Source organism: Postia placenta (assembly GCF_002117355.1).
Source record: "Postia placenta MAD-698-R-SB12 unplaced genomic scaffold POSPLAscaffold_8, whole genome shotgun sequence".
Taxonomy (NCBI): domain Eukaryota; kingdom Fungi; phylum Basidiomycota; class Agaricomycetes; order Polyporales; family Adustoporiaceae; genus Rhodonia; species Rhodonia placenta.
This window is the reverse complement of record NW_020169839.1, coordinates 1,403,923-1,430,156: the sequence shown is the minus strand read 5'-3', so window position 1 is coordinate 1,430,156 and position 26,234 is coordinate 1,403,923. Positions and strand designations below refer to the sequence as shown.

General features: G+C 55.6%; 8 protein-coding genes across 8 annotated transcripts; 3 read left to right on the top strand and 5 right to left on the bottom strand.

The window, feature by feature from the left end:
* Window positions 1-258: 258 nt before the first annotated feature.
* POSPLADRAFT_1119998 (hypothetical protein) lies at window positions 259-933 on the bottom strand (the record flags this gene model as incomplete). Its single annotated transcript, XM_024483508.1, has 3 exons — window positions 259-562; window positions 630-817; window positions 871-933. Coding segments are annotated over 3 exons (555 nt in total), but the record flags the coding sequence as incomplete, so codon positions are not given.
* A 331-nt stretch (window positions 934-1,264) lies between these two features.
* POSPLADRAFT_1057477 (hypothetical protein) lies at window positions 1,265-1,611 on the bottom strand (the record flags this gene model as incomplete). Its single annotated transcript, XM_024480930.1, has 2 exons — window positions 1,265-1,450; window positions 1,516-1,611. 2 exons carry the CDS (start codon window positions 1,609-1,611, stop codon window positions 1,265-1,267), a joined length of 282 nt encoding a protein of 93 aa, XP_024338505.1.
* A 2,113-nt stretch (window positions 1,612-3,724) lies between these two features.
* On the bottom strand, window positions 3,725-6,902 carry POSPLADRAFT_1046993 (hypothetical protein; the record flags this gene model as incomplete). The annotated part of the gene is made up of 5 exons (XM_024479176.1): window positions 3,725-4,663; window positions 4,771-4,863; window positions 5,427-5,579; window positions 5,758-5,967; window positions 6,024-6,902. The coding sequence occupies 5 exons, from the start codon at window positions 6,900-6,902 to the stop codon at window positions 3,725-3,727; spliced, it is 2,274 nt and encodes a 757-aa protein (XP_024338504.1).
* A 2,602-nt stretch (window positions 6,903-9,504) lies between these two features.
* On the top strand, window positions 9,505-11,077 carry POSPLADRAFT_1040149 (hypothetical protein). The gene is made up of 7 exons (XM_024477686.1): window positions 9,505-9,574; window positions 9,633-9,776; window positions 9,830-9,897; window positions 9,956-10,155; window positions 10,217-10,438; window positions 10,493-10,648; window positions 10,739-11,077. The coding sequence occupies exons 2-7, from the start codon at window positions 9,696-9,698 to the stop codon at window positions 10,966-10,968; spliced, it is 957 nt and encodes a 318-aa protein (XP_024338503.1). The 5' UTR covers window positions 9,505-9,574; window positions 9,633-9,695; the 3' UTR covers window positions 10,969-11,077.
* A 1,095-nt stretch (window positions 11,078-12,172) lies between these two features.
* Window positions 12,173-14,463, bottom strand: POSPLADRAFT_1181750 (hypothetical protein; the record flags this gene model as incomplete). The annotated part of the gene is made up of 5 exons (XM_024488865.1): window positions 12,173-12,354; window positions 12,420-12,781; window positions 12,835-13,050; window positions 13,154-13,329; window positions 14,157-14,463. The coding sequence occupies 5 exons, from the start codon at window positions 14,461-14,463 to the stop codon at window positions 12,255-12,257; spliced, it is 1,161 nt and encodes a 386-aa protein (XP_024338502.1). The 3' UTR covers window positions 12,173-12,254.
* A 567-nt stretch (window positions 14,464-15,030) lies between these two features.
* POSPLADRAFT_1046990 (hypothetical protein) lies at window positions 15,031-17,041 on the top strand (the record flags this gene model as incomplete). The annotated part of the gene is made up of 7 exons (XM_024479175.1): window positions 15,031-15,081; window positions 15,260-15,412; window positions 15,473-15,616; window positions 15,671-15,726; window positions 15,770-15,831; window positions 15,890-16,656; window positions 16,724-17,041. The coding sequence occupies 7 exons, from the start codon at window positions 15,031-15,033 to the stop codon at window positions 17,039-17,041; spliced, it is 1,551 nt and encodes a 516-aa protein (XP_024338501.1).
* A 261-nt stretch (window positions 17,042-17,302) lies between these two features.
* POSPLADRAFT_1046989 (hypothetical protein) lies at window positions 17,303-22,478 on the bottom strand (the record flags this gene model as incomplete). The annotated part of the gene is made up of 10 exons (XM_024479174.1): window positions 17,303-17,340; window positions 17,363-17,616; window positions 17,666-17,740; window positions 17,798-18,521; window positions 19,108-19,592; window positions 19,645-20,816; window positions 20,883-21,463; window positions 21,770-22,103; window positions 22,219-22,360; window positions 22,384-22,478. The coding sequence occupies 10 exons, from the start codon at window positions 22,476-22,478 to the stop codon at window positions 17,303-17,305; spliced, it is 3,900 nt and encodes a 1,299-aa protein (XP_024338500.1).
* A 1,155-nt stretch (window positions 22,479-23,633) lies between these two features.
* On the top strand, window positions 23,634-26,066 carry POSPLADRAFT_1046988 (hypothetical protein; the record flags this gene model as incomplete). Its single annotated transcript, XM_024479173.1, has 7 exons — window positions 23,634-24,011; window positions 24,261-24,545; window positions 24,607-24,695; window positions 24,749-24,865; window positions 24,920-25,106; window positions 25,172-25,751; window positions 25,891-26,066. 7 exons carry the CDS (start codon window positions 23,634-23,636, stop codon window positions 26,064-26,066), a joined length of 1,812 nt encoding a protein of 603 aa, XP_024338499.1.
* Window positions 26,067-26,234: the final 168 nt, after the last annotated feature.

The following is a 26,234-nucleotide window of genomic DNA, read 5'->3' as shown; positions in this document are numbered from 1 at the left end:
CGACCACGGTAAATATCAAACGCGTCTTCATGACGTGTCGAGCCCGAAGGCATCCGCGACCAGTCGCGCTGTGCCAGACAGGCCTCCAGAAGTAGGCTTTCGGCTGAATTTTCGTGACGGCGCGCTCCCAGCGACAACAAGCGGACGGCCTGCTGGTGCGCTACCAGCACTGCGCCACCGCCGCGCCCGGTTAGTCTCTTGCGTCTCTTTGAACGGCGCGCGCTGTGGGTTTGCATGCGCGGGCGCCGGGTATGTCCCACGCTTCGCACGGAGCTGCTCGCGCAGCTGTGCCACGCGTGTCGTAGTCTCGAGCCCGAGGAGCGTCGCCTCGGCGAGCGTCAGCGCCTGCGTCCGCTCGCAGAGCGCAGTGTACGCCGCGAGCGTCCAGCGCCCGCAGATGTCGTACGCGCGTGCGAGCGCGACGCGCTCGACGGGCGCCAGGTCGAGGGTCTGCAGCTGGCAGACCGCGAGCGCGCGCACGTCCGCGAACTCCCAGCGCGTGGCGAGGTCGAGGATGGACGTCCACTCTTCGGCGCTTTGTGCGCGGTGTGCGCTGTATGTCCTGGCGGGAAGACCAGTGTGTCAGCACGGATGAGGAAGCGAGTGGGGTGGGCCAATGCCGGACGTACGGCGGGTATAGGACCCACAGGAGCCGCTCGAAGTCGATGCTCAGGATCCCGGCGAGGTACAGCGGATGCTCGTCGCTTGAGCCATCGTCAGCGCTGCCGGCTGGCTTAGGCAGCGTGAAGAGGTCCTTGAAAACAGGCGAGTGTCTGATGAACGTCGAGCGGAATACCCTGTAAAGGGTATTCTCGACCTACAACTCGGGTAAGCTACCGCCTGGGGCGCAATTTGTGAAGAGGTGCGCACCAGAAATACGAGGTTGCCATCCTCAAAGTAGAACTCGGAATGGTACATCGGGAGGACCGACGGTTCAACTGGAGTTGCAGTTCGCGAGGGCACAGCCATCTCGGATGCACAAGCGAGGGCGTTTGCAAAGACAAGACGTGTTTGCGGCTTTTAGCTACGATACAGATACGTGCTGGTGGATCAGACTTTCTTCACCTCATCACCTTCCTGCACATTGACCCCACAGCACGAGGGGAACAACAGGATGAGGCACACCCCTGATGCTCTGCTGCTCTGTTGAGTTACGATCTGCGAGGGTGCAAACGGTTATGAAGGCGGCGTTATATCAGAAAGAGAGACCAACCTCGACACCACGCACTCCGTCAAACTATTTTCAATTGAGAAACAGACCACTTCACGACGGCCCAATAGCCACGCCTTTCCTTCGTTTAGCAAACACGCTCTCGGACGTCTCAAAAGCGGGCCGTCCGAGGATCGCAAACATCACACGCCCCAACGATGCCCCAAAGCGCGCGCCCCCGCCCAGCAGTAGGTCAGCCCACAAACCTCCCACGAGCGTGACACCAGTCCTGTACGCCCCCTATGAGAAAGACGTCCAGCACAACGTCCTGAACGCCCTGCGCCCCGAACAGACACAGCGCCCACGCTCAGTGCCGCACCCACGAACACATCCACGTTCAGCGGTGCGTCCGACGCGCCCGCGTCGTCGCGGAAGAGCGTTACGCCCGACAAGTACACCATTGCGTGCGTGTAGTACCCCGCCCTGCCCGCAGCGCGTAGAACGCCTGCCCAGTCGCCGACATGAACGTCGGGTGCAGCGTCGACGCGCGCACGATCGACTCCTCTTGCGTCGGCCCCGCGAACTTGGATCCCCGTCGGGGTGCGTGGCGAATGCGAAGTTGAACACGCCGATGCGTCGCGTGGGGGGTGCTGCGCCGCGTGGTCAATAGCTGGGCCCCCTCCAGTGCGGACACCTCGAGGATAGAGGTGTCAGCGCGTATGCTCCGGCCGGGGGAGGCATGGACGCCCACCCAGAAAGCAGGGGCGAGTATACATCACAGTCTGCTTTGGGAGTGCAACTCTCGTGCTCAAGTAGTGCTTGGTGCTGTCCAAGACATAGTTTACCTGCCCTGAGGGCCCCGAGTGTTTCTGTGCTGAGACGTTACCGCTCGTAATAGGCTTCAGGAACGTCGCTCTGGTCTTCACAGCCCACTATGCCCGTCTTCCCCCTTCACATTGGAAAAATGGCCGCCACATGCTTCTGGCCGGGGTCGCAGCGTAGATGACATGTACAGATAGTGTGTAGAGCTTCGTACCATGGTCTGCATTGTAGATACAATCATTTTGATCACTACGTCAGTCTTGTGGGCCCTGTCATTGAACAGCCACCGAACAGCTGGGAGTCACTGTATCAAGCCTGTTCATTTCAAGTATACTCAAATCGGGCTTACCCAGATTGACCATTCGCGACAGGAGAATGTCCTGCAGCGAGTGGAAGGTCAGACGTTGGCGACCGAGAGTACGGTGTTCACTTGTGATGGCAGACCATTGTTCGCAGGAGTTTATTCAGAGTCAGAAGCGTTCTCTCAGTCGGTCGTTATAGCTTGGCCGTATCCATACTGCACGAGTCACACGATCCTGAAGAAAGTAAAGTGATTGCCAGAATGTCGTCGGTTTATCCAATGTCCATCTCGTTCGGGCGCTCACAGAAAGTCGGTTGCCGCAATTGGAAGGTCTTGTAGTTCATTCGGATTCGACCCCAAGGCACCTCAAATACAGACCGCCGGCTAGTAATTGGTGATTGGGATATATGCTACGTAGCATCACAATACGTGGAGGTAATAGTAGTATGTCGAAATCATTGGCATAATGGCCGACGAAATATTTTGTGTTTCGTGTGTCAGCAGGTCATTCATACCCTTGGTCGCGCAGGAAGGAGATGAAGCCGCTGCCACTCAGGACGCCTTTGAAGTCCTGAGATGGCGGCGTACGTGTTTAACGTTCGAAAGCGGATTCCCGATGACTCGTTTCTGAGTAACCATGATGTCAAAATTATCAAGAACGGGAAAGATCAGCGCCCTTACAGGTGTTCAGTTCACAATGCTGGAGATGTTATGGGATCACAAGAGCACCATGTTCTCGTGAGACTAATAAACTGTCCTCTGGACGAGGCGCCTCCGAAATCTTCCTTGAGCGGTCGGATCCAGGGCTGGTCGCAGTCCAACAGTTGTGGAGAGATCAAGAATAGACCCCCAACTCTCAGACGTCTGTTCGTCGTGGTGGGCGCAGATCTTGGGCGGCGCTCAGTGTCATTTATATGCGACTGGGAAGCGAGCATACTGTGATGAGCAACGTACGGGACACAGCAGCAGGACCTGTTAGGGGCCGATATCCAAAATCCTAGCAACACATAGTGCATCGTCACTGGAGTGCCCGTAAGGTTGACGAGCTCATGAGGCTTGGACAGCCTGTCCACACACAGATGATGGCCAAGCAGGAGGCCTCGTAGAGAGTTCCCTTGATCTATTACTTGCCAACAAACGAATGGTCATATCCGTTGTGAGTTGCTCCAAGACCAATACCCTTTTCGTTGGTAAGCGCAAGTGGACAGCGGCCTATTGATAAAGTCACATCGATATGCATAAACCTACATTACACAAATGGAACAACAGGCGATAGAATACCCATGACACTATAAGTACAGCCGATCTCGCGAGCGGCCGGGAACTACAGACCACACCGATGAAAAGAGTTAGCAGCAAAATTATAGTGCATATATGAGACGAAAGACTAACCTCGAATGAACATCCTTCGTCAAGTAACATCCTATGCTAGCTCCGGGACACCAGATCCATCATGATGACGTCCGGCCGGCAGCCACAGGACCCGTCCGCCGTTCGGCAAACACCCTCTCAAACGTCTCGAAAGTGGGCCGCCCAAGGATCGCAAACACCACGCGCTCGAACGACGCCCCAAACCGCGCGCCCTCGCCCAGCAGCAAATCCGCCCATATGCCCGCCACCAGGCCAACGTCGTTGCGGAACACCCCGGTCCCGAAGCTGCCCAGCACGACGTCCCGCACACCCTGCACCTCGAACAGGCACAGCACGCGCGCCATCCGCTCGCGCATCACGCCCGCGATCCTCTCCTCCACCGCCCCGCCGTCGTCTGCGCCCACCAGCCGGGCGGGCAGGCGCTGCCGCACGACGCCCGCGTTCACCGCCGCGCTCGTGAGCACATCCACGTCCAGCGGCGCGGCCCACCCGCCCGCGTCGTCGCGGAAGAGCGTCACGCCCGGCGAGTACACCATCGCGTGCGTGTAGTACCCGCCGCGCCCGCCGGCGAGGTGCAGGGCGTAGAACGTCTGCGCGAGCGGCGTGACCAGCGTCGGGTATAGCGTCGACGCGCGCGCGATCGACTCCTCCTGCGCCTGCGCGCCGTTCTTGAAGCCGCCCCCCGGCTTCGTGGCGGATGCGAAGTTGAGGATGCCGACGCGCCGCGCGGGGTCGCTGCGCTGCGCGGACAGCAGGCGAGCCCCCTCCAGCGTGGACACCTCGAGGACGGAGATCTCCGCAGGCGTGGTGCGGCCGGGGGGACGCATGGTCGACCATCCGGAGAGCAGGGAATCTGGGGAGTAATACTTGACGTTCCTCCTGGAGAGCGCGACGCCGGCGCTCAGGTCGTGCTGCGTGCCGTCCAGGACATAGTGACCTCTCTCTATGGCATCCAGTGTCTCCTCTGCCATGATGCGCAGCCGTTCGCGGCGCACATCATGTGCATCGCTTTCGCGTTTCTATTCCATGAGATGTTATTCATCCGCTTCACGGTAAAGGTGGATGTCCGTTGCTGTACGAACCTGTCTTTGCGGGGCTACGGGCATTCTGGCCAACGATCGCTTACCGACTCGCGGTCCAAGATACTTGAATACGGCCTCCAACGTGGAGACCCGATTGCGTGCAAGCCGACGATGTCCTCCTGAGACTCTTGTGTATGCTATCGGCCTTGGGGCCATTGAACATGAGACTCGCAAAAGACGAGACATGACTCGCACCTTGTCTAAGTTCCGGCCTCCTCAAAGGCTCCTGTCTTGCCTCAGATGAGGAGCAAACTGGACTTTCTCCCGAGTAAGGTAGATTGAAAGCACCGGCTCACGCGTCAGTGTGCTTTAACACGGTGGTGGCGCGCAGCCATAACTGTAGCATCAAACTGTCGAGACCGAACACAATACGCCGTGCTGAGGCGCATTTTAGACCTGAATGACGAGGAGAAGTTCAAGACAACGAAAGTTGGAGCCTGTTAATACCTGAAAGCAAACTCTACAAGGGCCTGCAAGACCGACAGAGTTATTACTTGGCAAGCGCTCGCTCATCCGGTGCCAGCTTGCTCGACGTAAACGGCGCCATACGCATTCCAAGCCGACCCAGGCAGAGCTCAAAAAACCTCGGATAATATAACGATGTATGCGGCTACCTTAGCCACTAGACTATTACAAATTGTACACTACGCAATCTTCGTCTGGGCGTATTTTGCATAAGAGATTGTCCAGCTGTACGTACCGAGATGCCTGCGGTCGAGCGTGTACACGGAACTAGAATCGGGGGCTCGTACAAGTCGATGGGCGGGAGGCGAGACGTGAGCGAACAAAAGAGAGTAACAGGTGGTGTGGCGATACAAGAGGCCACCGGCGCGCAGGGCCGGTTCATGAGGGTCTATGTTGGCATGATGAGTAGATGAGTAGACGGAGAGGCAACGAGCGGTGAGGTGCAGCGGGGATAAGCTACATGGCGGAATGGTAGGACGAGGGTGGGTTGTTACAAGTTACACTTGGATGGGTTGAGAGGGTGTGGAGACAGTGCAGGGTCGCGGCAGCGCCGCGTCTCATCGCACAGTCGCCGTCCAGCCCCTGAACATCGTCAGCACGCTCAGCGGCCCGCGCTTGTTCTTTCGCACTCCGGTGTCGTCCACCCACCGCGGGAAGCAGTGGACGGAGCACGTCGGGTCTGGTAGGGCCCGAGAGAATATGTAAGGGTGTCCGTCCGCGTCGAGCGAGTATGGGTACGCGAACACCGTATTCTTCGCGTTCTCGGAGAGGAGCGGCTATCAGGAACGAGGTGTAAGATGTCGGCAATAGACCACAGTAGGGGTAAACTCACATAACCAAAATGCTCCCCGGTCACCTGTACGTGGTTCGTATCCGCATCCGCATGTGCAGGATGGTCGCCAGCTTCCTCCTCCATAATCTCATCCCAGCTTGGTAGCATGAATGCGCCCGTCCTTAGACGCGGAGAACCAAGGGCGACCTCCTGTTCAAGGTTGGGGTCTAAGATTGGTTCCGCCCCAAATGGCGCTCCAAAGTCCTGCATAGGCGGACTGCCTGGCTCCGACAACGACGACACCGACAGCGGACTGTGCACCCGTGTCGGCGACAAACCCGGAGTCTCCGGCTGCGGAGGGGGGGATACGGGCAGAGGAGGGAGCGCACGCAGCGAGTAGAACCGCATGGGTGTCGAGAGATCCACCGCGCCATCTTGCGTTACAGCATCAGATGTAGCTTGTGCCAATGCGCGCTCATGATCCGTCTCGACGGAAAGAAGGGTCCTATCAAACGCCTTCCCCGCGCGCGGCCTCGCATATGAAATAGACGCGAACGACGTCGGGCTCGCAATGCGGCTAAGAGGCATGTCGTCCGAACCGGCGTCGCATATGGAAGCCGCATAGCACACGTCCGCAAACGAGTCCGCCGGCGACGTCAGGAGCAAGTCGTCCAGGGCGTCCAAGCACGAATGGTCGAAGTTCGGGACAAATGGCGAGAGACTTCGTGCGATGCTGAGCCTCAGCGTGAGTCGTGAATGCACAGCGGTGTCCGTTTCCTCATGCTCCGTTGACACGGCGCCAAGCATGGATTCTTCGTCTTCAGCAGGAAGTGTGTCTGAGTCGGACCGATACGATGGCGACGGCGACGGAGTACGCCCCGCTTCGCGAGTGGAGTCCACGTCAGGTATGGTGGGGAGCGACACCTGGTGTAAATGCATGGGCGGTAGAGCCTCCACCGAAGTGTATGGGGGAGAGGACGGCAAGGCATGGTCATATGCAGGCAAGCCAGGATCGTCGTCGCAGTCTTCATCTTGATCCAATTCCAAAATGGAGGTCGCTGCGCAATAGTCGTAATCGTCAGGAAAGGGAGACTGAGACATTCGGGCAAGCTGTCAGAGATGCATCAGATGGTATCCAGGGATGAGTCGTTTCATATGACATACGTCGTGGGCCATAGGATGCGGGGAGAGCAGAGCTGCAGGAGTATGACCGTTCATCGTAAACCGGTCCTCGTGGTTGAATGGACTGAGGTGCACCAGTTCGTACAGGGGAGGGAATGAGCGATATGAAACAGCGTCTACGTCCTCCTGATCCTGATGAAGATCCAAGATAGATTCCGCCACATCAAGGGCTAGAGATGTACTGAAGGGAGCGGCGGTGGTCTGGCGAGACATCGCGCACTGCGAATTGGGCAGACGCGTCGTGGAGGAAGGAAGCGAAGAGGGTCCTAAATGCCTATCCCGACTACGATGATAACGCCGCGGGCGCGAGGGCTGAGGCAGATGGCACTGCACTAACCTAGCGAAAAAACTAATATAGGCTGAGATGGGCGGTTGAAGGCACTGCCTGCGCGCGGGTCGAGTCGGACAATCCGTGGATACAGATACCTGGAAGCAACCACCGCAAGGATAGGGAGGATACAAAGCAAGTGTGGTCGAAAGAACCGGTCAGCGGTCGCCTGAAGATATGGGCGACGAGGAGAGGGCCATGCCAAGGGCCTCTTTTGTGAACGATCTAATTGTCAAATGTACTAGCTCGATAACAGGCGCTAGGTCGGCGCACGTGCTGGGCAGCGATCTCGGACCGGCGACACGGGTCTCGTGATCGCGTTGAATGACGCGCCGCGTCGCGTTCGGCTTGACTGACAAAAGGACATCTAAACGCTCACGTACTGCCATGGCAACGCTACCGTCCAACAGTGTACGAAAGCCAAGAACCCAGATGCTTGAAGAACGAGAGCAGACTCTGGCCTTGACTTGATCAAGCATGAGCTTGACAGGTAGTGTGCACGAAGACAAACATTACAAATGGCATCAAAGAGCCATATTTGGAAGGCATCCCACCCTTCCTAAGCGTACAGGTGTATGAGGACATCTGACATCCTTGCTCAAACTAGCTATCTCAGTAAATGGACTGTCATTCGCCACTCGTGTCCATCTTATGGTGTTTATCTGCTTTGTCCGCGCTGTGCACCATAGTACTAAGAGCGCACGCATTCGACGACTGGCAAGAGTGAGCCCGTAGTGTGGCGCATATACTTGCCTCGAACGACTCGTTCCTGCCCGAAACTTCCCCGATACAATTTACAGCGGTGCCTAAGCTAAAGATTATGATAGCTTACTTCTCAGAGGTACGTGATGTTGAAGCTGCCTTGAATGCAGTCATTCTACCGGACATTGGTTGCCTTCCGTGACCACGATGTGTATGCGTGCATTCGTGATCAAGCGAGTCGACATCTTCCTAGTAGCGAGCACCGCAAGAATATCCATATACCGGGCCTTCCGCTCTGCTCAGCGTATATATGCACCCAAGTACCATATTGAAGCCTCCGGCCACATGTAGTGACATCTCCTATTTTATGCTGTTTATGCGATTGTCCCGCTTACGCGTTCCTATTGCAATGAGCGACATTTCCATTGTAGACATTCCCAACCGAGCATTGACATCAGTATGGGCTACCGCGTAACCTGGCGATATCATCCAATATAATGGAAACACCCCTACGCTTTCAACTTGTTCCACTAAGCACGTTTCCTATCCTGGTATGTGGCTTTCCTGATTGAGCGGGTGCTTCCCCGCGACCGGTCTTCGGCCTTGGTATTTTGCATGGCTCCTATGTTCTCGCGTTCACCTCAGACTTGTACGAACGTACCTTCTTTCGGAGCGTTCCCCAAGAGGTTGTTCATAGTCGCTCTACCTCGCATAGCAAGCGACCTACAGCGTCTTACGACACCGACACTGCGCGAGAACTGGTGGAGCCGCGGTCAGTGGTTCGTACACAACCCTCACCGAGTCTTTTGAACATTCAGACGGCGTTTGCGTCATAGTGCAGCTGAGCAATGACTCACATGAACGATCAAGAATTGTCCCCCAATCGCGCGACGTGCGGCTTCTATTGTGTCTGGAGCGTCGCGGGGTCGCATCACGGAACAAATCGACTGTCGAAGATCGCTGTATGGTGGACGAAGCGTGCCGGGTTCTTGGATAGCCGGTGCGACGACTGGCGATATGTGCAGCCGAGACATGGACCGACCGCCTGACCGCCCCGCAGCCACGAAAGGCGGGGTCAGAGCGGGGCAGGCCGGGGCTGGGCGCGGAGAGGGATGCGGAGAAGGAGGGCAGGGCGGAAGAGGGGCCAGTGTGCGCGGGGCCAGAGCGGCTCAGCCTGCGGCCGATTCGGACGTCGATCGGAGACCATCCTCCCTGCGGCACTTTCACATGTTTATCCCCGCATCCTGCGCCTCCTCCCCATGATCATTCTTGCGCGGCGCACCAGCTCTATAAGCCCCTCGCCGACACGCGGGAGCGCACGATGAGGCTGCCACTCTGCCCATATTTCCCAGACGCCGTTGCTGTGCAGCCCCTGGCGGTGCGACCTATTTAGACGACGGTATGATAGATCGCTTGTCCTAGCGCAACGTACGACGCTCAGCATGCGCCTGTGCTAGATTCCACAAGTCCCGATTGGCTTGGCCCCATAACGTCGGCGTGCGCCTTGGCGAGATTCCAGAATGTCGCGCAACGGAGACAAGAAGCCCGTCGGCTTCGCGACTCAACTGACCGCGGGTGGTATTGCTGGCGCAATGGAGGCGGTAAGTACACCATCGTATCGTAAACGCACGGATGACCAACTCACGCTATCCAGCTATGCTGCCAACCGCTTGACACCATCAAAGTCCGTATGCAGTTGTCAAGATCGGGCAGGGCTCCCGGGGTACGCGCACCGTTATGTCTGCACCACACGCCGCTGATCTAGATGGCCACGAAATCAGACAAAGGCCAGAGGATTCATCGCCACGGGCGCCTTGATTGTCCAGAGGGAGACCCCGCTTGCCCTGTACAAGGGGCTCGGTGCCGTCCTCTCGGGCATCGTGCCCAAGATGGCCATCCGCTTCGCGAGCTTCGAGACATACAAGGGCTGGCTGGCGGACAAGGAGACGGGCAAGACGAACGTCGGGAGCATCTTCATAGGTGCGTCGCCCCTCCCGCATCGATAGCGCAGCCTCCAGGACCGACCCACGTTGGCTGGCAGCCGGATTGGGCGCGGGGACGACGGAAGCCGTGTTCGTCGTGACGCCCATGGAAGTCGTCAAGATCCGGCTGCAGGCGCAGCAGCACTCGCTCGCGGACCCGCTCGAGACGCCGCAATACCGCAACGCGGGCCACGCCGTCTACAAAATCGTCCGCGAAGAGGGCGCGGGGGCGCTCTACCGCGGCGTCACCCTGACCGCGCTCCGGCAGGCGACCAATCAAGGTGCGCGCCCTCGCTAGCTAGCCGAGTGCAGGCTGCTGACGGGCCCCGCGGCAGGCGCGAACTTCACCGCATATCAGGAACTCAAGAAGCTCGCACACAGCCTGCAGCCAGAGCTGGCGGACCTTCCGTCCTATCAGCACATGGCCATCGGCCTCGTTTCTGGCGCGATGGGGCCCTTCTCGAACGCGCCCATCGACACGATCAAGACCCGTACGTACTCGCTAGCTATCCTGCATCCTGTATCCTGTATCCTGTCGGGGCCCCACACGCGGACGCACGTTGCTCACCCTTGATTTGCAGGGCTGCAGAAGGCGACCGCCGCGCCGGGCACCACAGCGTGGCAGCGGATCGCCGCGATCGCGGGCGAGATGTGGCGCGAAGAGGGCTTCCGCTCGTTCTACAAGGGCATCACGCCGCGTGTGCTCCGCGTCGCGCCCGGGCAGGCGATCGTGTTCGCGGTGTACGAGCGCGTGCGGAGGACTATGGAGACGATGAAGGGGTCGTCGGAGGACAAGGCTTTCAGCGAGTAACGCTTTCTGGTACCATACTATTTATTGGACGTTCTGGCTACGTGGTTGGCAGTATTGCTATGATACATTGAGGCACCGGGGATCACGAAAGCAAATCCATATATGAATATGTCGGCTCGGGATACCTTGAAACAAGCTTTGCAGGCGAGATTGCGCATTGCCACTCGCGAGTCGATCGCGGCCTCTTCAGAGGGTGATCGTCACCATAGCCGGTGAAGTGTCAGCTTGTCTGCACCCCGGGAAGATTCTTAGGTTCAGTGTTCACGAAAGCAAACAACAATCATCTCAGATGTGGTCTGAAGCAACAGGCTGCATCATTTTGGCAGGCTCGCACCTTGGTGTAAGTTTCGGCCTTCGCACTGTTACATAAAGGAACACCGAACACGAGGGAGACTTGCCCATAAACATGGCAATGCCTTGCCAAAAGTGGACATGTCTGTGTCAATCCCCAGGGGTCGAGTCAAAGGGTCTCTGGAATGGGGCTATGTTGCAACACTACATATTCAGGATTCACATATATGATTTCTTCATATACTCTACCCTCTGCTGTGCCAGCAAGGAATGTGAGATGGCTAGAACACACAACACTCATGGCAGCCTGAAATGCTACCTGCATGTTCCCGATCGGACAGGCGCAAGAACTGGCGCCCGGCTACGTCTCAGCCTGGAGGGCGAGTTGCTTCGTCGAGGTGAGCGACTGCGCCGTATGCCACATATATTCCCATCTACGTACTGCAGCGGCATCTACCTGGACTACGCTGAAACACATTGGTTACGATGTCTAATCACATTCTCTGCCAGAGTTTCTCGCTGTTAATCCCACTCTGAGCCGCACCCAGCTCGACAAGCTATACGAACAAATCGTCACATTGCCGGGGTGCGAGTGGTATACGCGCAAGCATCACTCCAACTGGTATGGAGGAAATGTCAGGCGCAACAACAGCCGCTACACTCATATCAAGGCAAATGGTAAGAATATGACTCGATATTCATTAGGATGTGATTATGACCGAAGACCTGTAGCAGTGAAGCTGCATCTGTTGCGAAATTTGCTGCAGCAGAATGGTAATCCTAGCGCCTCGACAATTGTCGAATGGGCTACTGCTCTTGGGGAAGACCCCCTCACGGTATTCCACTGTGTTCTCGCTGAGCTTGCAACAGGTTTCATGGTAGTTACATGACTCGGAACTGCCTGAATCAGACATACTATACATACAACACATCCCTCCTTGTGAAACACCATCAAGAATAGATACATACATGGTATATATGATGATGAGCATACACTATGCTGCATAGTCGAAGTCCGGGAACTGGTCCCCATAGGGATCGGGTGCAGAAGCACCATACAGACGCGCAGCGTCGATCTCGGGGTAGCTTTCGAACCTGAACAGCAGCAACATCGGTCAGTGCGAGTCCCTCGACGTCAACACAAAGCAAACGACACCCACGCGCTGGCGTCGCCGTCGCCGGCGATCTTGGGCATGTACGGCGCCTGGATCTCGCGGTTGCGCAGTCGCTCCCAGTCGACCTCGCGGAACCATGGGTGCGCAAACACGTCGCCTGCGCCGTGGTGCAGGTTGCCGTAGCGCTTCGACGGGTCGCGCTCCATGAACTTCATGATCAAGTCCGTCGCGCTCGGGCTGATGTTCGGCCATTTGATGCATGCGGGGCCCTGCGCAATCTTTTCGTACAGCCGCACTGGCGTGATGTCGGGCTCGTGGAAGGGCGGCAGGCCTGAGAGCATCTCGTAAATGAGCACTCCGAGGGCGTACCAGTCGACGGATTTGTTGTATCGCATGTGGCCAATGATCTGGTTGAGAACGTGAATGAATGGACACGAAAGAGTATCGACCGGAGGCATACCTCAGGCGCCAGATAGTCCGGAGTACCGCAGAGGGTCCAGACAGTCGTGTTGCAGTACTTGGCGAAGCCGAAATCTGCAATTTTGATATGGCCATCGAAGTTAAGAAGGATATTCTCCGGCTTCAGGTCGCGATAAATGATGTCGAGCGAATGAAGATAGTTCAGCGCGAGAGCGACCTCCGCTGCGTAGAATTTTGCTACAGGGTCCGGGAATCTCTGCGTGCACGTTACGGCGAGCGGACGACACACAAAAAACGCGACTTACGTTAGATCTCCGGAGTAGTGTGAAAAGCTCGCCACCGGGGACAAAGTCCATGACCATGTAGAGGTTCGCGCTATCCTGGAACGTACCCCAGAGGTTGATGATGAATGGATGTTGCACTGCCTGCAGCATCATCTGTTCGTTGCGCGTGTGCGAGACCTGTTTTGTCCGCACAATCTTTTCTTTGCTGAGCACTTTGATGGCATAGAAGCGCAGGTTGACTTTGCTCCGAACTACGAAAATGAGCAGTTTAGTTTCGGGTATTTATCCAGGCAGTGACAGTGACAGTCCAGGCAGTGTCTCCGCACAACTCAGAGAAGCTCGACGCCTATTCAGTGTGCAGGCACGACTGCGGCCGGGCGCGCTTACAATTCGCAGCCCCCTCCTCATTACGCTCGAGGATCCCTTGAGCGAAAGATACTCTGAGGTCTTGCTCGCGCATGTTTGGTGTAGATGGGGGCTTCACTACACACATCATCAATGCGACTGCACACCACGTTTAGACGGAGGTGGAGGAGCCGCCATCCAAACTGTGACGGCTAGAGTTCACCTACAGGTACTGCGTTGCCTGCCAAGTGACCATGATAGTAACACTTAGTAATATTATACCAAAGCGAGGTCGTTTCATGCCGTCATTGAGCGTGCACCCCATCCGTCATACGCTTGATTAGAATTGTGATGCATCAATGACGGCCGTATCGGAACTCGGGAAGGCTATCGAGACGGGCCGTGTCACGCGGGACAGACCGCCCTTCACGTACTGCGCTCGAGGGATGGTAAGATGTGGTACAAAAATGGCAGGAACATTGTTCTGTGGTTTACGGCATGTAATCTGATTACTCGTCTTTGACCTCTGTATCGCCCCCAGGTGAAGGGTAAGAGACAGGTGGTCCGTTCCCGCATACCAGTCCTCGCGTCCCACAGAGATACTGACAGAGTATATCTCGAGAGGGGAACTTCGTTCGTAAGAAGTTCGAATTCGCACCATGAAGGACTCATAGCCTTCAGAACGATATGCTACCAATGTGGCGCGAAAGCCTATCCAGGGCGGGGTACTCACCCAAGTGGACGCGTCCAAAGCTTCCCGTCCCTAGCGTGCGCTGGATGAAGAAATCGCTTAGGCGGTACGAGCCTTTCGGTTTCTGATTTTGTAGGTGAAGGGGGAGCTCGATTAGTCCATCGTCGCGTTTGTCCGAATCTTGGCCCTCGGCTTTCCGACTCCATGCGCTCGCGGAGGTGCGCTCGGTGGACAACGATCCGCGGTGTTCCTGTGAGATGGCGGACAGAGAGTTGGAGGAGAACGAAGACGATGGTGAAGAATGCGCGGCAGCCTTGTTGGGCCCGCGATGCCCCAACTTGTCTGTCATGCGTTTGAACATGGAGGCAGTGGGAGAGAGGGAATGAGCGTCAGCGGACGGAGATGGGTCGGTACTGCCTGTCGATGTTGTTCCACTGCCATTGTTCTACATCTGGGCCATGTGGGAATTGACAAGTATGGTCGGAAGCCCTGTCAGGGGTCCTGCAGAACGGGGATATCTGGCACTTTGACTACATCGACGAGCACTGGACCGTAGACTCGAGCAGAAGGGAGCGGGCGGCGGGAAGAGGCTGCATTCACAGTGGGGGGCGTTTATGTAGCCAGTGAGTGCATCTTGGTAAGACAATGCGGTGAAACGTGGGGGTCGCGAGGTGACTATCACTGGGATCCAGACAAAAGGTGCTGCATGCTAAGTCAGATATGCGAGACCTCAGGGCAACATACAAAAGATTTGTTGAGGCGTTTGGGGCAAAAAGAGAACCGTGGCCAGACTCAAAAGTTAGGAGTGACTGAGGAGTCGAGAGGAGGCGCGTCAAGCACGTGACCGACGCGTCTACGGACCCCGCGCTACCCCGCGCCTCTTGGGCCGCCACGACCTCACTTGCACCGAGCCGGTATGACCGCAGATGTTGGTCGCTGGCAATCTGTTCTTTGCCTGATTTTCTTTGTACTATCAAGTAAGTGAGACTAAGTCCCATCATTTTCAGAGACTGCATTGAATGTGCACAGATGCTGCAGTTATAATTCCATCATATATACAAATACCTCTCCCTGTGCTTTCGACATTACAAAAGCTCCTGGTACTTCTGCATGTCACCAATTCATCACCCGACCCTGTGAGGAAGACCTATCTACATCTGAATTTCATCACCGTTCCTCTTCTGTCCGTGTTAATACTACTTGCTACTGGTGCGATAAATGGCACTGTTATACGCGATGGTATAGTAGGTGCAAATGGTGTCAAACCTCTTGATATCATGGCCCTTTTCATTTCCTTGGTATGTGAGACCAACGGTTTAATCATTGTGTCCCGAGCATCAATGCGTTGCATATAACAGGCGTATCTGTCAATATCTTTGGATGCTACAGGCCTTTTGAGATTTCTTGCATTCAAGGTTGTCCAGAAAGGGGGCTCCTCCGGACGCAAGCTTTACGCGTACCTGTACATCTTCTTTCTCATCTGCGGTGCCATCGTCGGTAATGTGTGTGCGAGCACCCTCAATAAAAACAGGACCTGATATATGCGCATCTTCAAGGATCCAGTGATACTGTCTGGTACTGCTTTCCTTGCATATATGACCAGAGTATCGGGGTGCGCGACCATCGTGGCTGTTTTGTTTTCGATTGTTGACCAGGTCTCTCAGTATTTCGAACCCCACAGCTTGGATATTCGCTCAGTTCGCAGCCGCAAACATGGGTGCGTACTCAGGTTCAATATCTCTCGCCACACATTGATGTGCCCCCTTTACCTCCAGCATCCGTCGTCCTCGTCTCTTCTAACCCGACCAATCTCGTCCTCTCCGGCGCCTTCGCCCTCTCCTTCACTACCTACACCGCACACAGCATCCTCCCCTTCCTCGGCGCCGCGGCGCTCGTTTATCCAGTGCTCGTGTTCCTCTTTCGCTCTACAGATCTCGTCCCGCGAGCCATTGATGTCGACGCTGACAATGATGTCGGTGCGGCGCTTGTGGACAAACAAGGTGCAGTTGTGGGCAGCGCACTCCTACTGGTCACGCTGGGTGTCCTAGTGGGCACGAGCACGATCGGGGTGCCTGTCTGGGAGGTCACCGTCCCTCCCGCAGTCCTCATGCTGTTAAGAGATATCCATCACGACTGGTCTCGAGGACGGACTGTCGTGGCGTCGCGTCGAAGATCCGTCCCACCCGACTCCGCGTCCAATGACGCAACATCTGTCAGAAACCAGCTTGAACTACGAGAAATCCCCTCTCAGCCGTCCATGCCAGAGCCGTGCCGCTCGCCAGCACAGTCAATAACGCTCCAGGCCGTCTTCGACCGCAGCCGCACCCGGCTCTCGTCCTCTTTTCCAACCGTCGCCGCGATCGCACAGCGCCTGCCCATCCCGCTGCTCCCGTTCGCCTTCCTCATGTTCATCCTCGTCCAAGGTCTGTCCGCACACGGCTGGGTTGAGGTCCTCGCAAGTTGGTGGGGCGCGTGGGCTCGTAAGACCGGCGTGATGGGCGCCATCGGCGGCATGGGTTTTGTCGCATGCATGTTCTGTAACGTGAGTGTTCGTGTTCCTCAAACCAGTGCGGCACTCCACACGTGCGATGACTATGGTTCCGCGGCAGGTATGCGGCACGAACATCGGCGCGACGATCCTCCTGGCACGGGTCTTGCAGGTCTGGATCGTCAGCCAACCCGGGCTTGATCGCCGTGCCCGCGAAGGCGCGATATATGCGCTCGCTCTCGGATCGAACTACGGGGCGTTTACGCTGACCTTCTCCGCGTCGCTCGCGGGCCTTCTCTGGCGCAGCATCCTGCAGCAAAAGGGCATTCGAGTGCGACCGCGTCAATTCCTCATGCTAAACTTACCGATCGCAATCACTGCCATGACTGCCTCGTCCGCCGTCCTCCTGGCACAGGTCTATGTCACGCGGGGCAGGTAATGAGTGGATTGCAACGACGGCATGGGTACAACAATATTGCACTACAACGGTACTGAACGGGCATACAAATAGGTTACAGGCGCCAATCACTGAAAAAGTCCATGTCTGATCGCACGACGGATAGCATGTAGTCGACTGTCGTGCCGCCTTCCTCCTCTTCCTCGTCTTCCTCGTCCGCGGCATGCTGCTCAGCGTCATTGTGCAGTGCCACATCTCCGATTTGCGCTGTTGGCTGGTCGGTAGACGTTATCGTTTGATTCGTTACGTTATTCCCCGCGCTCTCAGCACCCCCTTCCCAGCTGAAATCCGCTTCATCCGCACCAACTAATGCAACCTCCTCGCTAGCAGCAACGGCTGCAGCGTGCGCGTCTTCAGAGTCCTCAAACTCTCCTAGCGCCTTCGTCAATGCAGTCTCGTCGGAGAATAAACTCCGCCAATCAAACTCGCCCTGTTGGATGACGATGTTGTCCAACGACCGTTTTTGATTAGCCTTACGGAGTAAGGCTTCCTCGACAGTGTGCTCGGAAATGAATCGATATATGTGGACATCGCGAATCTGACCAATTCGGTGCGCTCTGGGAAACCATTAGATGTACATTTTCAAATCATGTATAAATATCTTACCGGTCTTCGCACTGTCGGTCCATCTGTGGGTTGAAGTCACTGTCATAGAATATGACGGTATCGGCTCCTGTCAGACTGGCATCTCGCGTTAGCTTGCTCGTGGGGATGAACACGATTATTTATTGTACGTACTTGATGCCGACTCCTCCGGATCGCGAGGAAGAAATGAAACAAAATATCCTAGAGTCGGAATTGAAGCGCTCCGTAATGTATTGACGATCTTCTATCTTGGTTGCGCCATCCAGCCGCAAATAAAGGTAGCCGTGCAAGTTGAGGAATATTTCGAGGATATCAAGAATCTTCGTCATTTGCGTGAAGATCAGGATGCGATGTCCACCTGCCTTCCGCTCTCGCAGAAGACGTGCAAGCTCTTGTAGCTTGCCACAGTCGTATTGCAAGAGGGAAGGATCAGGAAAGGCTATTTGCAGCTTGACGCTAGCGCGATGGAGGACTGTGTCGAGTTGTAGGTCGCTTCGTCTCGAGAGTATAGTCTCGTCAAAGCCGGAAAGCGCAATGGACGGCATATCTCGGGCGACGACTACGGGCGTCGCGAATGCAAATTTATCGATGACCTCCGCCATGTCTTCCACCCGTTTCGCGTATGACCTGACTGTGGTTTGAGCAAGGGTAGGCATGCTCCACGACGTCGCGGGCAGCTCGTCCAGAGGTCGTAGAGGCTCGTATAAACTACGTGCGATGGCGATGATCTCCTCGCTATACAGTGGTAAGCGAGAGCATCGTAGTCTATTGACATAGCCAATATGCATCCATTTAGCAATGGTTGCAGCTTTCTGCTGCCAAGTCCTATAGCGCCGATAGCCTTCGACTGTCCGCACGTCGTGCGGGGGCGGCTCTCCTGGTAGCTCGGTGATCATAGGCAATTGTGAGGTACCATCCAGACGACGAGTTTCGAGGGCTGCGATAAGAGATGTATTCTGATGCTGGCCAAATTGCAGGCCCAGAAAGTCCAGATTGAGGCGATTTTCGTCACTTGTGAAGAGTCGACGCCTGATCAGCAGCTCCTTGATCTCGAAGTCCGCAATTGCAGACCGAGCCATCGCGAACGATGTGACGATTGGACGAACTTCAAAAAGGTCAGGATGGTTGACAACCTTGCGAAGCTGCATGAGGATGTTCGCAATCTTCTGATATACACCAGACTGCAGATCGTGCCGAGTCTCCGCACGGGTCATGAACTCGTCGTAGAGGAAGCGTTGTCGTTTTGACAATGGACACATCACCAGATGTTCGAACTTCTGAGGAAGCTCCTTCTCCACGTCTCGCTTGAGCCGTCGAAGAAGGTATGGACGAAGCACCGTATGAAGTTTTGCCACCCTTTGCTGCGTTTCGTCATCCATAGTGCCCATTTCAATAGCTTTCTCCAGAGGATCTGCAATCCATCCTGTGAGCGATCCTGGTATAACGGGTCACTGAGGACATACTCGAAAACCAATCACCGAACTCTTTGAGATTGGCGAAATTAGTACCAGACATTAGAAACTGGAGCAGTGCCCAAAGTTCTGTAAGATTATTTTGCAGTGGAGTACCAGTAAGGAGCAATCGACGAAAAGAACGGAACATAAGCAAGATATTCCAGCGCTGAGACTTGAAGTTTTTGATCATATGCGCTTCATCTAGGATCATGTAATACCATGGTTTGCGCTTGAAGACGTGAGCATCGCGGCTGGCGAGAGTGTATGACGTTACGCAGACATTGAAGTGGTACTTGTTATTCCACCCTTGTCGTAGCTCCTTCCGACGCTTGGTGTTGCCATGGTAGCTCAAGACCTTGAAGCCAGGCAGGAATTTCTTGAACTCCATCTCCCAATTCAGCAGCACACTTGTAGGAACGATGATAAGATGTGGACCCCAGATGCCTCGATCGCAAGCGAGATGAGCGAGCAATGAGATTGTCTGTATGGTCTTTCTGAAAGAAGCAGATCAGCATCACATGCCTATGTACCATGTATATGACAGACCCTAAACCCATCTCATCGGCAAGGATGCCATTGAGGTTATTAGTGTGCAGACTGGCAAGCCATTCAAGACCTGCTTGCTGGTACGGTCGCAGGCTTCCTCGTAGCAAGAATGGAGGCTTGACCTTGGACGAAAGATCCCATTCGACAGGTGCGACGGCATACAGCCGAAGATACATGGGAATGGAGGACACCTCTTCGTCCTCGCTATTGGCGTCAGCCGCTTCTGGTGTGCGCTCATCATCCGGGACGGTAATAGGGGATGGCAGAACGTCGACCGATCCAATGGCCCGAACAACGTCGGGAAGAAGGCCTGTAGAATCTGTGAGGCTGGCATCCTCTTTGATCTCCTGCGTCGACTCAAGTTGGTCGAGGTGCAGTGCGCTGTCGTCCAGGATCCCACGCGATTTCATGTCTAGGTCATTGTCCGTCGAGTCAAGCAAGGTAGCAGATGTCGACGACGGCACAATACGCTCATCGGCACGTCTGTAGTATGCTTGTTGAGCAGAGGCGCGAGCGGGTGTGGCATCATCTGGCTGGAGAGAAGGGCTTGAAATGATGTCGTGATTTGAGCGGTGCGAAGTAAGGGACAGTATAGGTGTGTTCAGGCCGTCGACGACGTCGTCCGGAGCGTCCGGATATTCAAGGTCCATATCCATCAATGATACGCTCGGGCTTGCGGTCGTATTTGGTGAGGCGGAGACCATAGGCGTTGCATCTGTGCGGTCTTCGCTCTCACTATGAACAACGGATTCTTCAATGCTCATGGCGTCATGATCATCCTGCGATTGCGACACGGATGCGCTGCGGCTGATGCTCTGGTCGGTTGTCGTAGACCTTGACCTCATGAGAGACGCGATGTCGTCCTCCGCGAGAAGAAAGGCTGAGTCTACTCCCGGATCGTCTTCCGTTCCATCCACTTCCGATGACAATTCGTCGTCACTGTCAACGCCGGCCTCGGAAAGCGAGACACCATTAGCCTCCGGTGACATGGGGGTCCAATGATGCAGCATCGCTGATACGCTGCTTGAGCGGCTGCGTGAAGCGGCCTTGCTCAAGTCGAGTTGCTGGGCCTCCAAGATCTGCCCGGACTGGTCCAAAATTGCATCCAGATGTAGGTGGCCACGCCTACGCTCCTCTTCCTCCCGCTTCAGTCGCTCCTCCTCGCGGACATGCTAATGTACAACATATAATCAATTGTGAATCATGAACGTGCCGCAATGTACGGAGTTATCACTTACGAAGACAGCCTTCTTCCACTCAACGATGACGAACTTGATGGTGGCCTTTGCTAGGGCACGGAGGCGCTTCTCCTCCTGCACCTTGACTTTGTCCTGCTTTAGGGCCCTACTCTCCCAGTACGCGCGAACTCGGCTCGCAACTTGTGCGGCCACTTGGCGGCCATTGATCGGCCGGGACAGCGCGCGAGACCGCATTGCATCCACGACATGTGACCATAAGTCGCGGCTCTGGCGCGAAGCAGACGCGTCTGCACTGTGAGACAGACCAGACGTATTCTCGCCGATGCCCATCGCGTGTGGAAAGAATCGACCCTGCTTTTGTAGCGAATCTACACGGTCCCAAAAAGCTGCGGCGCGCTGCACAAGTTGCTCCACAGTCGCAGCGTCGACATCATTGTCGTCGAGTACAGTATATGATGAAAGTAGTTTGACCAAAGACTGGTCATGCTTGGCAGTGGGTGGGATCTGACCCGGATGAGTGTAGACGGGATCAGGGGGGCGCACAATGAGCTTGATGCGCTTCACCGAGGGCTGCTTGGCCAAAGGAAATTTCATCTGTGAAGGCAATAGTTTCGCAGACGCTATATTTGCATGACGATCGGGCATTCGCTTGGACCTAGACATATGTCGGGGCACCACAGCTGAGATCGACGCGGGCGCTACTGTTTGCGAGACATTTGCGGCCGACGAGGCGAAAGAGGAGGATAATGGTGACTTCTGCACGAGTCGTCGCTTTTTGGCTGGAGGCTGCTCTATGGGGACGTGCGCGCTTTCGCTTGTTCTCTTCTGAACTTTGGAACGCGTAGATGGAGTCCCTGACTCAGCCTCGACAGCCTTCATTTTTCCCTTGCCCTTCGCGGAGGCACCCGCGGAAGAAACTGATGCACCCGTACCATTGACAACCCCGTCAATAGGCTTTCCCTTGCCTTTACCTTTGGTATTCGCAGCGACAAGTGCGGTATCGGGAGATGTGAAAGGTGCCACAGTCTTTGTGTTTTTCTTCAAGCGCGATTGAGGCGCAGACACAAAAGGGGCCTTGAGAGACTGCAACCGCTCTGTATGCGCTCTGCGCGTCTGGCGAGATGGGCCCGCTGACGAAGAGTGGTCGACAAGATCATATCGTTGCCTAAACTGTTGCACTTTCAGCGATCGACGCGACACGACATAATGGCCGAACGAAGTTACCTCTTGGAACACTGCAGACGTATCCGCTTTGGCAGCCTACTCATGACGTCTCAGCATAGACATTCGCACCCTATAACAAGCGCGCCGCACCTTTGGATCGTAAGAAACGAGCGTCACGAATTTTTCAAGATGAAATGCCTCCCGGACCTACAGTGAAATCTCGTGTTAGAGCCTTCCCGTACTCCATGACACGGTAGATGAGTGGCGGGCAGTACGACTTCTCATCGTTCGGGCTCTGCGCAGAGTCGGTATCGAGGGTATACAGCATTCCACGCGCAAGAGGATTTACTACACTTGCTCCAAATCTAACACTCACATGTAGTACGCATGTCCCAATAATGAGAGGATGACCCTACGAGCCCCATGGAATGCAGCGAAATACAACCCACGCAGTGGCCGCTGCCGTGCCATGATACGGCCCTACCGCCACGAGTTCCTTTCACCCATTTCTCAGCTCGAGTGAGGACCGTCGAGCTTATTGCTCGAACACCCTCAGAGATGCATTCCAGTGGACTCGCGGAAGAATACGGCGATTTCTATTTGCCACGCACAGTAGAGTACACTGGTTGTATATCCATAACAGTAGATGATGGACATACCAGGGTATCATGAGCATCAAGCACAGTCCCAAGTGCGTTCTGCCTATCCAACACCCACTCTGCACGTTCGCGTGCTACGCGGTCGGCCCCAGCAGCACAGGGAGCAGAGTCTCCCGCTGGTAACGCACTCTTGGTTCTCCGCAAAAGAGATCCATTTGTGTTATTCGCGACTGTCGACCGCACCCTGGCACTCATGGTTGACTGGCGGGCGTGAGATTAAGCGCGCATAGGTCTCAGGTCAACTTGGCTGATCTCGGTGAATACTGCACAGTTCCGCGAAATTGTTGGATTGAGATACACCCTGTGCTGCCAGAAAGCGAGGAGGATAGGGTGATGAATGCAAGCAGCACTGTGTCGTCGTCGTAAGCAACCTCGAGAGACCGGACGCCATTTTGCGGAATCATACAGGAGTTGTTTGTCCATGTCAACAACGGGACGCCTTCGCAAATGTAAGGGTCTTTGAATAAGGCTTATTCAGGTGAAATCCTGGTATTGTCGGACAAAATCGGCTATAATTCTAGGCACTAATGCTGGGCACTTTACAACTGACGAAATACTGAACCATTTCGAATCTCATACATTTTGTCATCACCTACCGCACAAGTTACTATCTATTGGCAACTGCAGTTACTGGTCTGCAGAGAGGGGGCGCGCAGCATCACGGCTGACTGAGCTGACATTGTCCCTAACTGTCCGCAGGCAAGCAGAGGACTGATAGCCAGGCCCCTCGTTCTGTGTATCGCCAGCCTCTCATCTCATTCACTGGTCACGATGATTTTGGTCTACTGACAACACGGACTACTCAAAGTGGATAAGATGTACGTATTGCATCCTTATGCACGGGTACGTGAGAACCTGCGCGATATGACTTGATGGCGGAACCGGTGCATAAGGACAGATAAGAACAGAGCAGACGTCTCGGATATTGTGTGACATAGACTGCCTGCGACGCCTCAGTCAGAGTAGTATGGCATCTTCAAGTTCACTGACCACCACTCACCTCCCTCGTCTACGCGATGAGCTTGCGCAATGGAGAGCCGAACAGCCAACAGACTCAGGCTTCAAGTCTTCCCTAGAGGACATCTCCAACAAACTCACGAACTTAAACAGTTTGACCGTCGCACCCAACAAAGATATATTTGTGGCGTTTCGAACGCGCCCTCCGGTCGACGAGGAAGCAAACAAAAAATTCGCGCTCCCACAAAGCGCAGAAGAAAGCAACAGCGATACGACGAATGCAAGCAACAGTGGCAACGCCACAGTGCAAGGATCAGCCTTCTGCTATGGTATTACCGCCACCAGCGCAGAACCCGGTAAGATGGCAGCACACGTCCCTGGCATGAAGGTCAGTTCCCACAATGTCCGGGTCGGAAAGGTCCTCAGCTGTGACTCGCCACAGTGTTCCAACACTAACGCACAGGGAGTTTGTCTCCGACCTCGCTTTTAGGCCTGTCGTAGAGAACGAGGAGGTATACCAGCGCACCGTTGGTGCTAATGAAGTGGGTCAACTTCCAGGCTGTCCGGCGCAATTAGTCTGATCTGGGACAGCTCCTCACCCTGGCTCTATCTGGCGGAATAGCCTGCATCCTTCCAGACAGGCTCAGGAAAGACGTACACGATGGAGGCGATCGAACATCGCGTCGCTCGGGACTTGTTCTTGGTTGCGCGAGCTATGGGACGACGCCTGCTCGACGCTGGGCAGAATTTTCCTATCGAGTCTTCAATGGACATGACCGACAGTGACTTTTTCGAATTCAGCGCGACTTGGCTAGATTTGCTCGGTAAACACGCGGTAGACCTACTTGAGCCTGCAGGCGGTCTTCCAACAGACGCTCAAGGCAATGTCGTTCGCAAGGACATTTCAATTCAGGAGAACAAGGTACACGGTCAAGCATGCGTCGTTGCATGTTGCACGAAACAAAACTGATGTACTGCTCAAGGCTGGTGACGTCCGTCCAGGCCTCATATCGACTCAGTTCAAGTCCTCCGACGAGCTTGAAAAGCTGATCGTCACCGCACTATCGCACAGGTCCGTCTTGCGTATGTGCGCATAAGTTACATTAGCTATGATCTCGCAGGCAGGCGTACATCCGCAACCGCACGCAACGCACGGTCCAGCCGTAGCCACGCCGTCGTCACCATCAGGATCAAGAATAAATTACTTCCCTATGCGGACGAGGGAGAACTAATTCTAGTCGAGTGAGTGTTAGCTCTCTGTGCTTGGGTAGCCATCTGAACCGACGCATCGTGCAGTCTAGCCGGCAGTGAACGATACGAGGACTCCAAGTTGCACGACAAGCAGCGCATGAACGAGTCCCGTGAGAACAACAAGAGCCTGATGAACCTGAAGGACTGTGTGCGCGCCAAGGCGAAAATGGCGAACGAGGACGGCTTCGTGCACATTCCCTGGAGGATGAACAAGCTCACCATGCTGCTCAAGGTATGTCTCTCCCGCTCTCCCGTTCTTTCGTTCTCTTATTGGATGCTGACTGTTGACGCGCAAAGCCAATCTCTGACCCCGAAGCCCGACGTACGCCCCGCACGCTCGTCATCGCGCACGTCTCGCCACATATTCAAGATGCCACGCGCAGCTTCAACACGCTTGCCTACGCGGCACCCTTCCGCATTGCGCCGCCACGCCCGCGCGGGTCCGCACCGTACGATGCCGCAGACCCGCGCACGTGGGACACCGCGCACACCCGCGCGTGGCTCACGGACGAATTCACGCAGCGCACCCGCACCCGCACCGTGGCGAACTATAAGGTCCGCGCGAAGACCGCCGCGCGGCGCGGGCAGACGCTCCCTCCGCCTGGCCTTGGACCCGCCGCGAAGCCCGCGGTAGATATTGCGCGTCTGTGTCCCGAGAGCATGACCGCGACGCACTTCGCGCGGATGTACACCGTCGAGTTCGTGCAGCGCTGCCTTGAAGCGGCGAGCGATAGCCCGGAGGCCACGCCAGACATCCTGCGCAACGCGGCGGAGGACGTGATGGGCACACTGACGTACCTCCTCCTGGCGGCGAAGACGCGGACGCGGAACTCGATCATGAAGAGCCGCAAGAAGCTTGCATTGGACAGCACGTATGGTGAGTATCCTGGTATTTGCGCTAAAGACAATGCTGAGAGCTCCAGGGCTAGGGCGTATGGCTACGCGTACGATACCATCGGCGGATGCAGGCAAAGAATTGAAGATACCCATGCACCACGCTTTGAATGTTTATTCAGATGCGGAGATTGCGGAGGCAGCGCAATCCTTGGGCAGCAGCTGGGACGAGACCCTTCAGGCGGCAACAGTAGAAGCAGAACAACAGCACGTAGGGGTGTATAAGACGCAGGCAGAGGTTATCAATCAGATGATGGACAGGTGGAAGGCTGGAAATGCAAACGGGGAGCGAGTATAATATAAGCTGTTATCGTAGACATAGCGGTACATCTCGAGCGTGGTGCCATCCGCTATCGTCATCATCAAATCGTCGTGGCAGCGAGCGCACAACGTCTTGGGGTTCTTTGTGTGGGAGTGAGGGCATGTTTGTCAGTGTGTCCCAATGGCTGAGATGCACACCATGGCC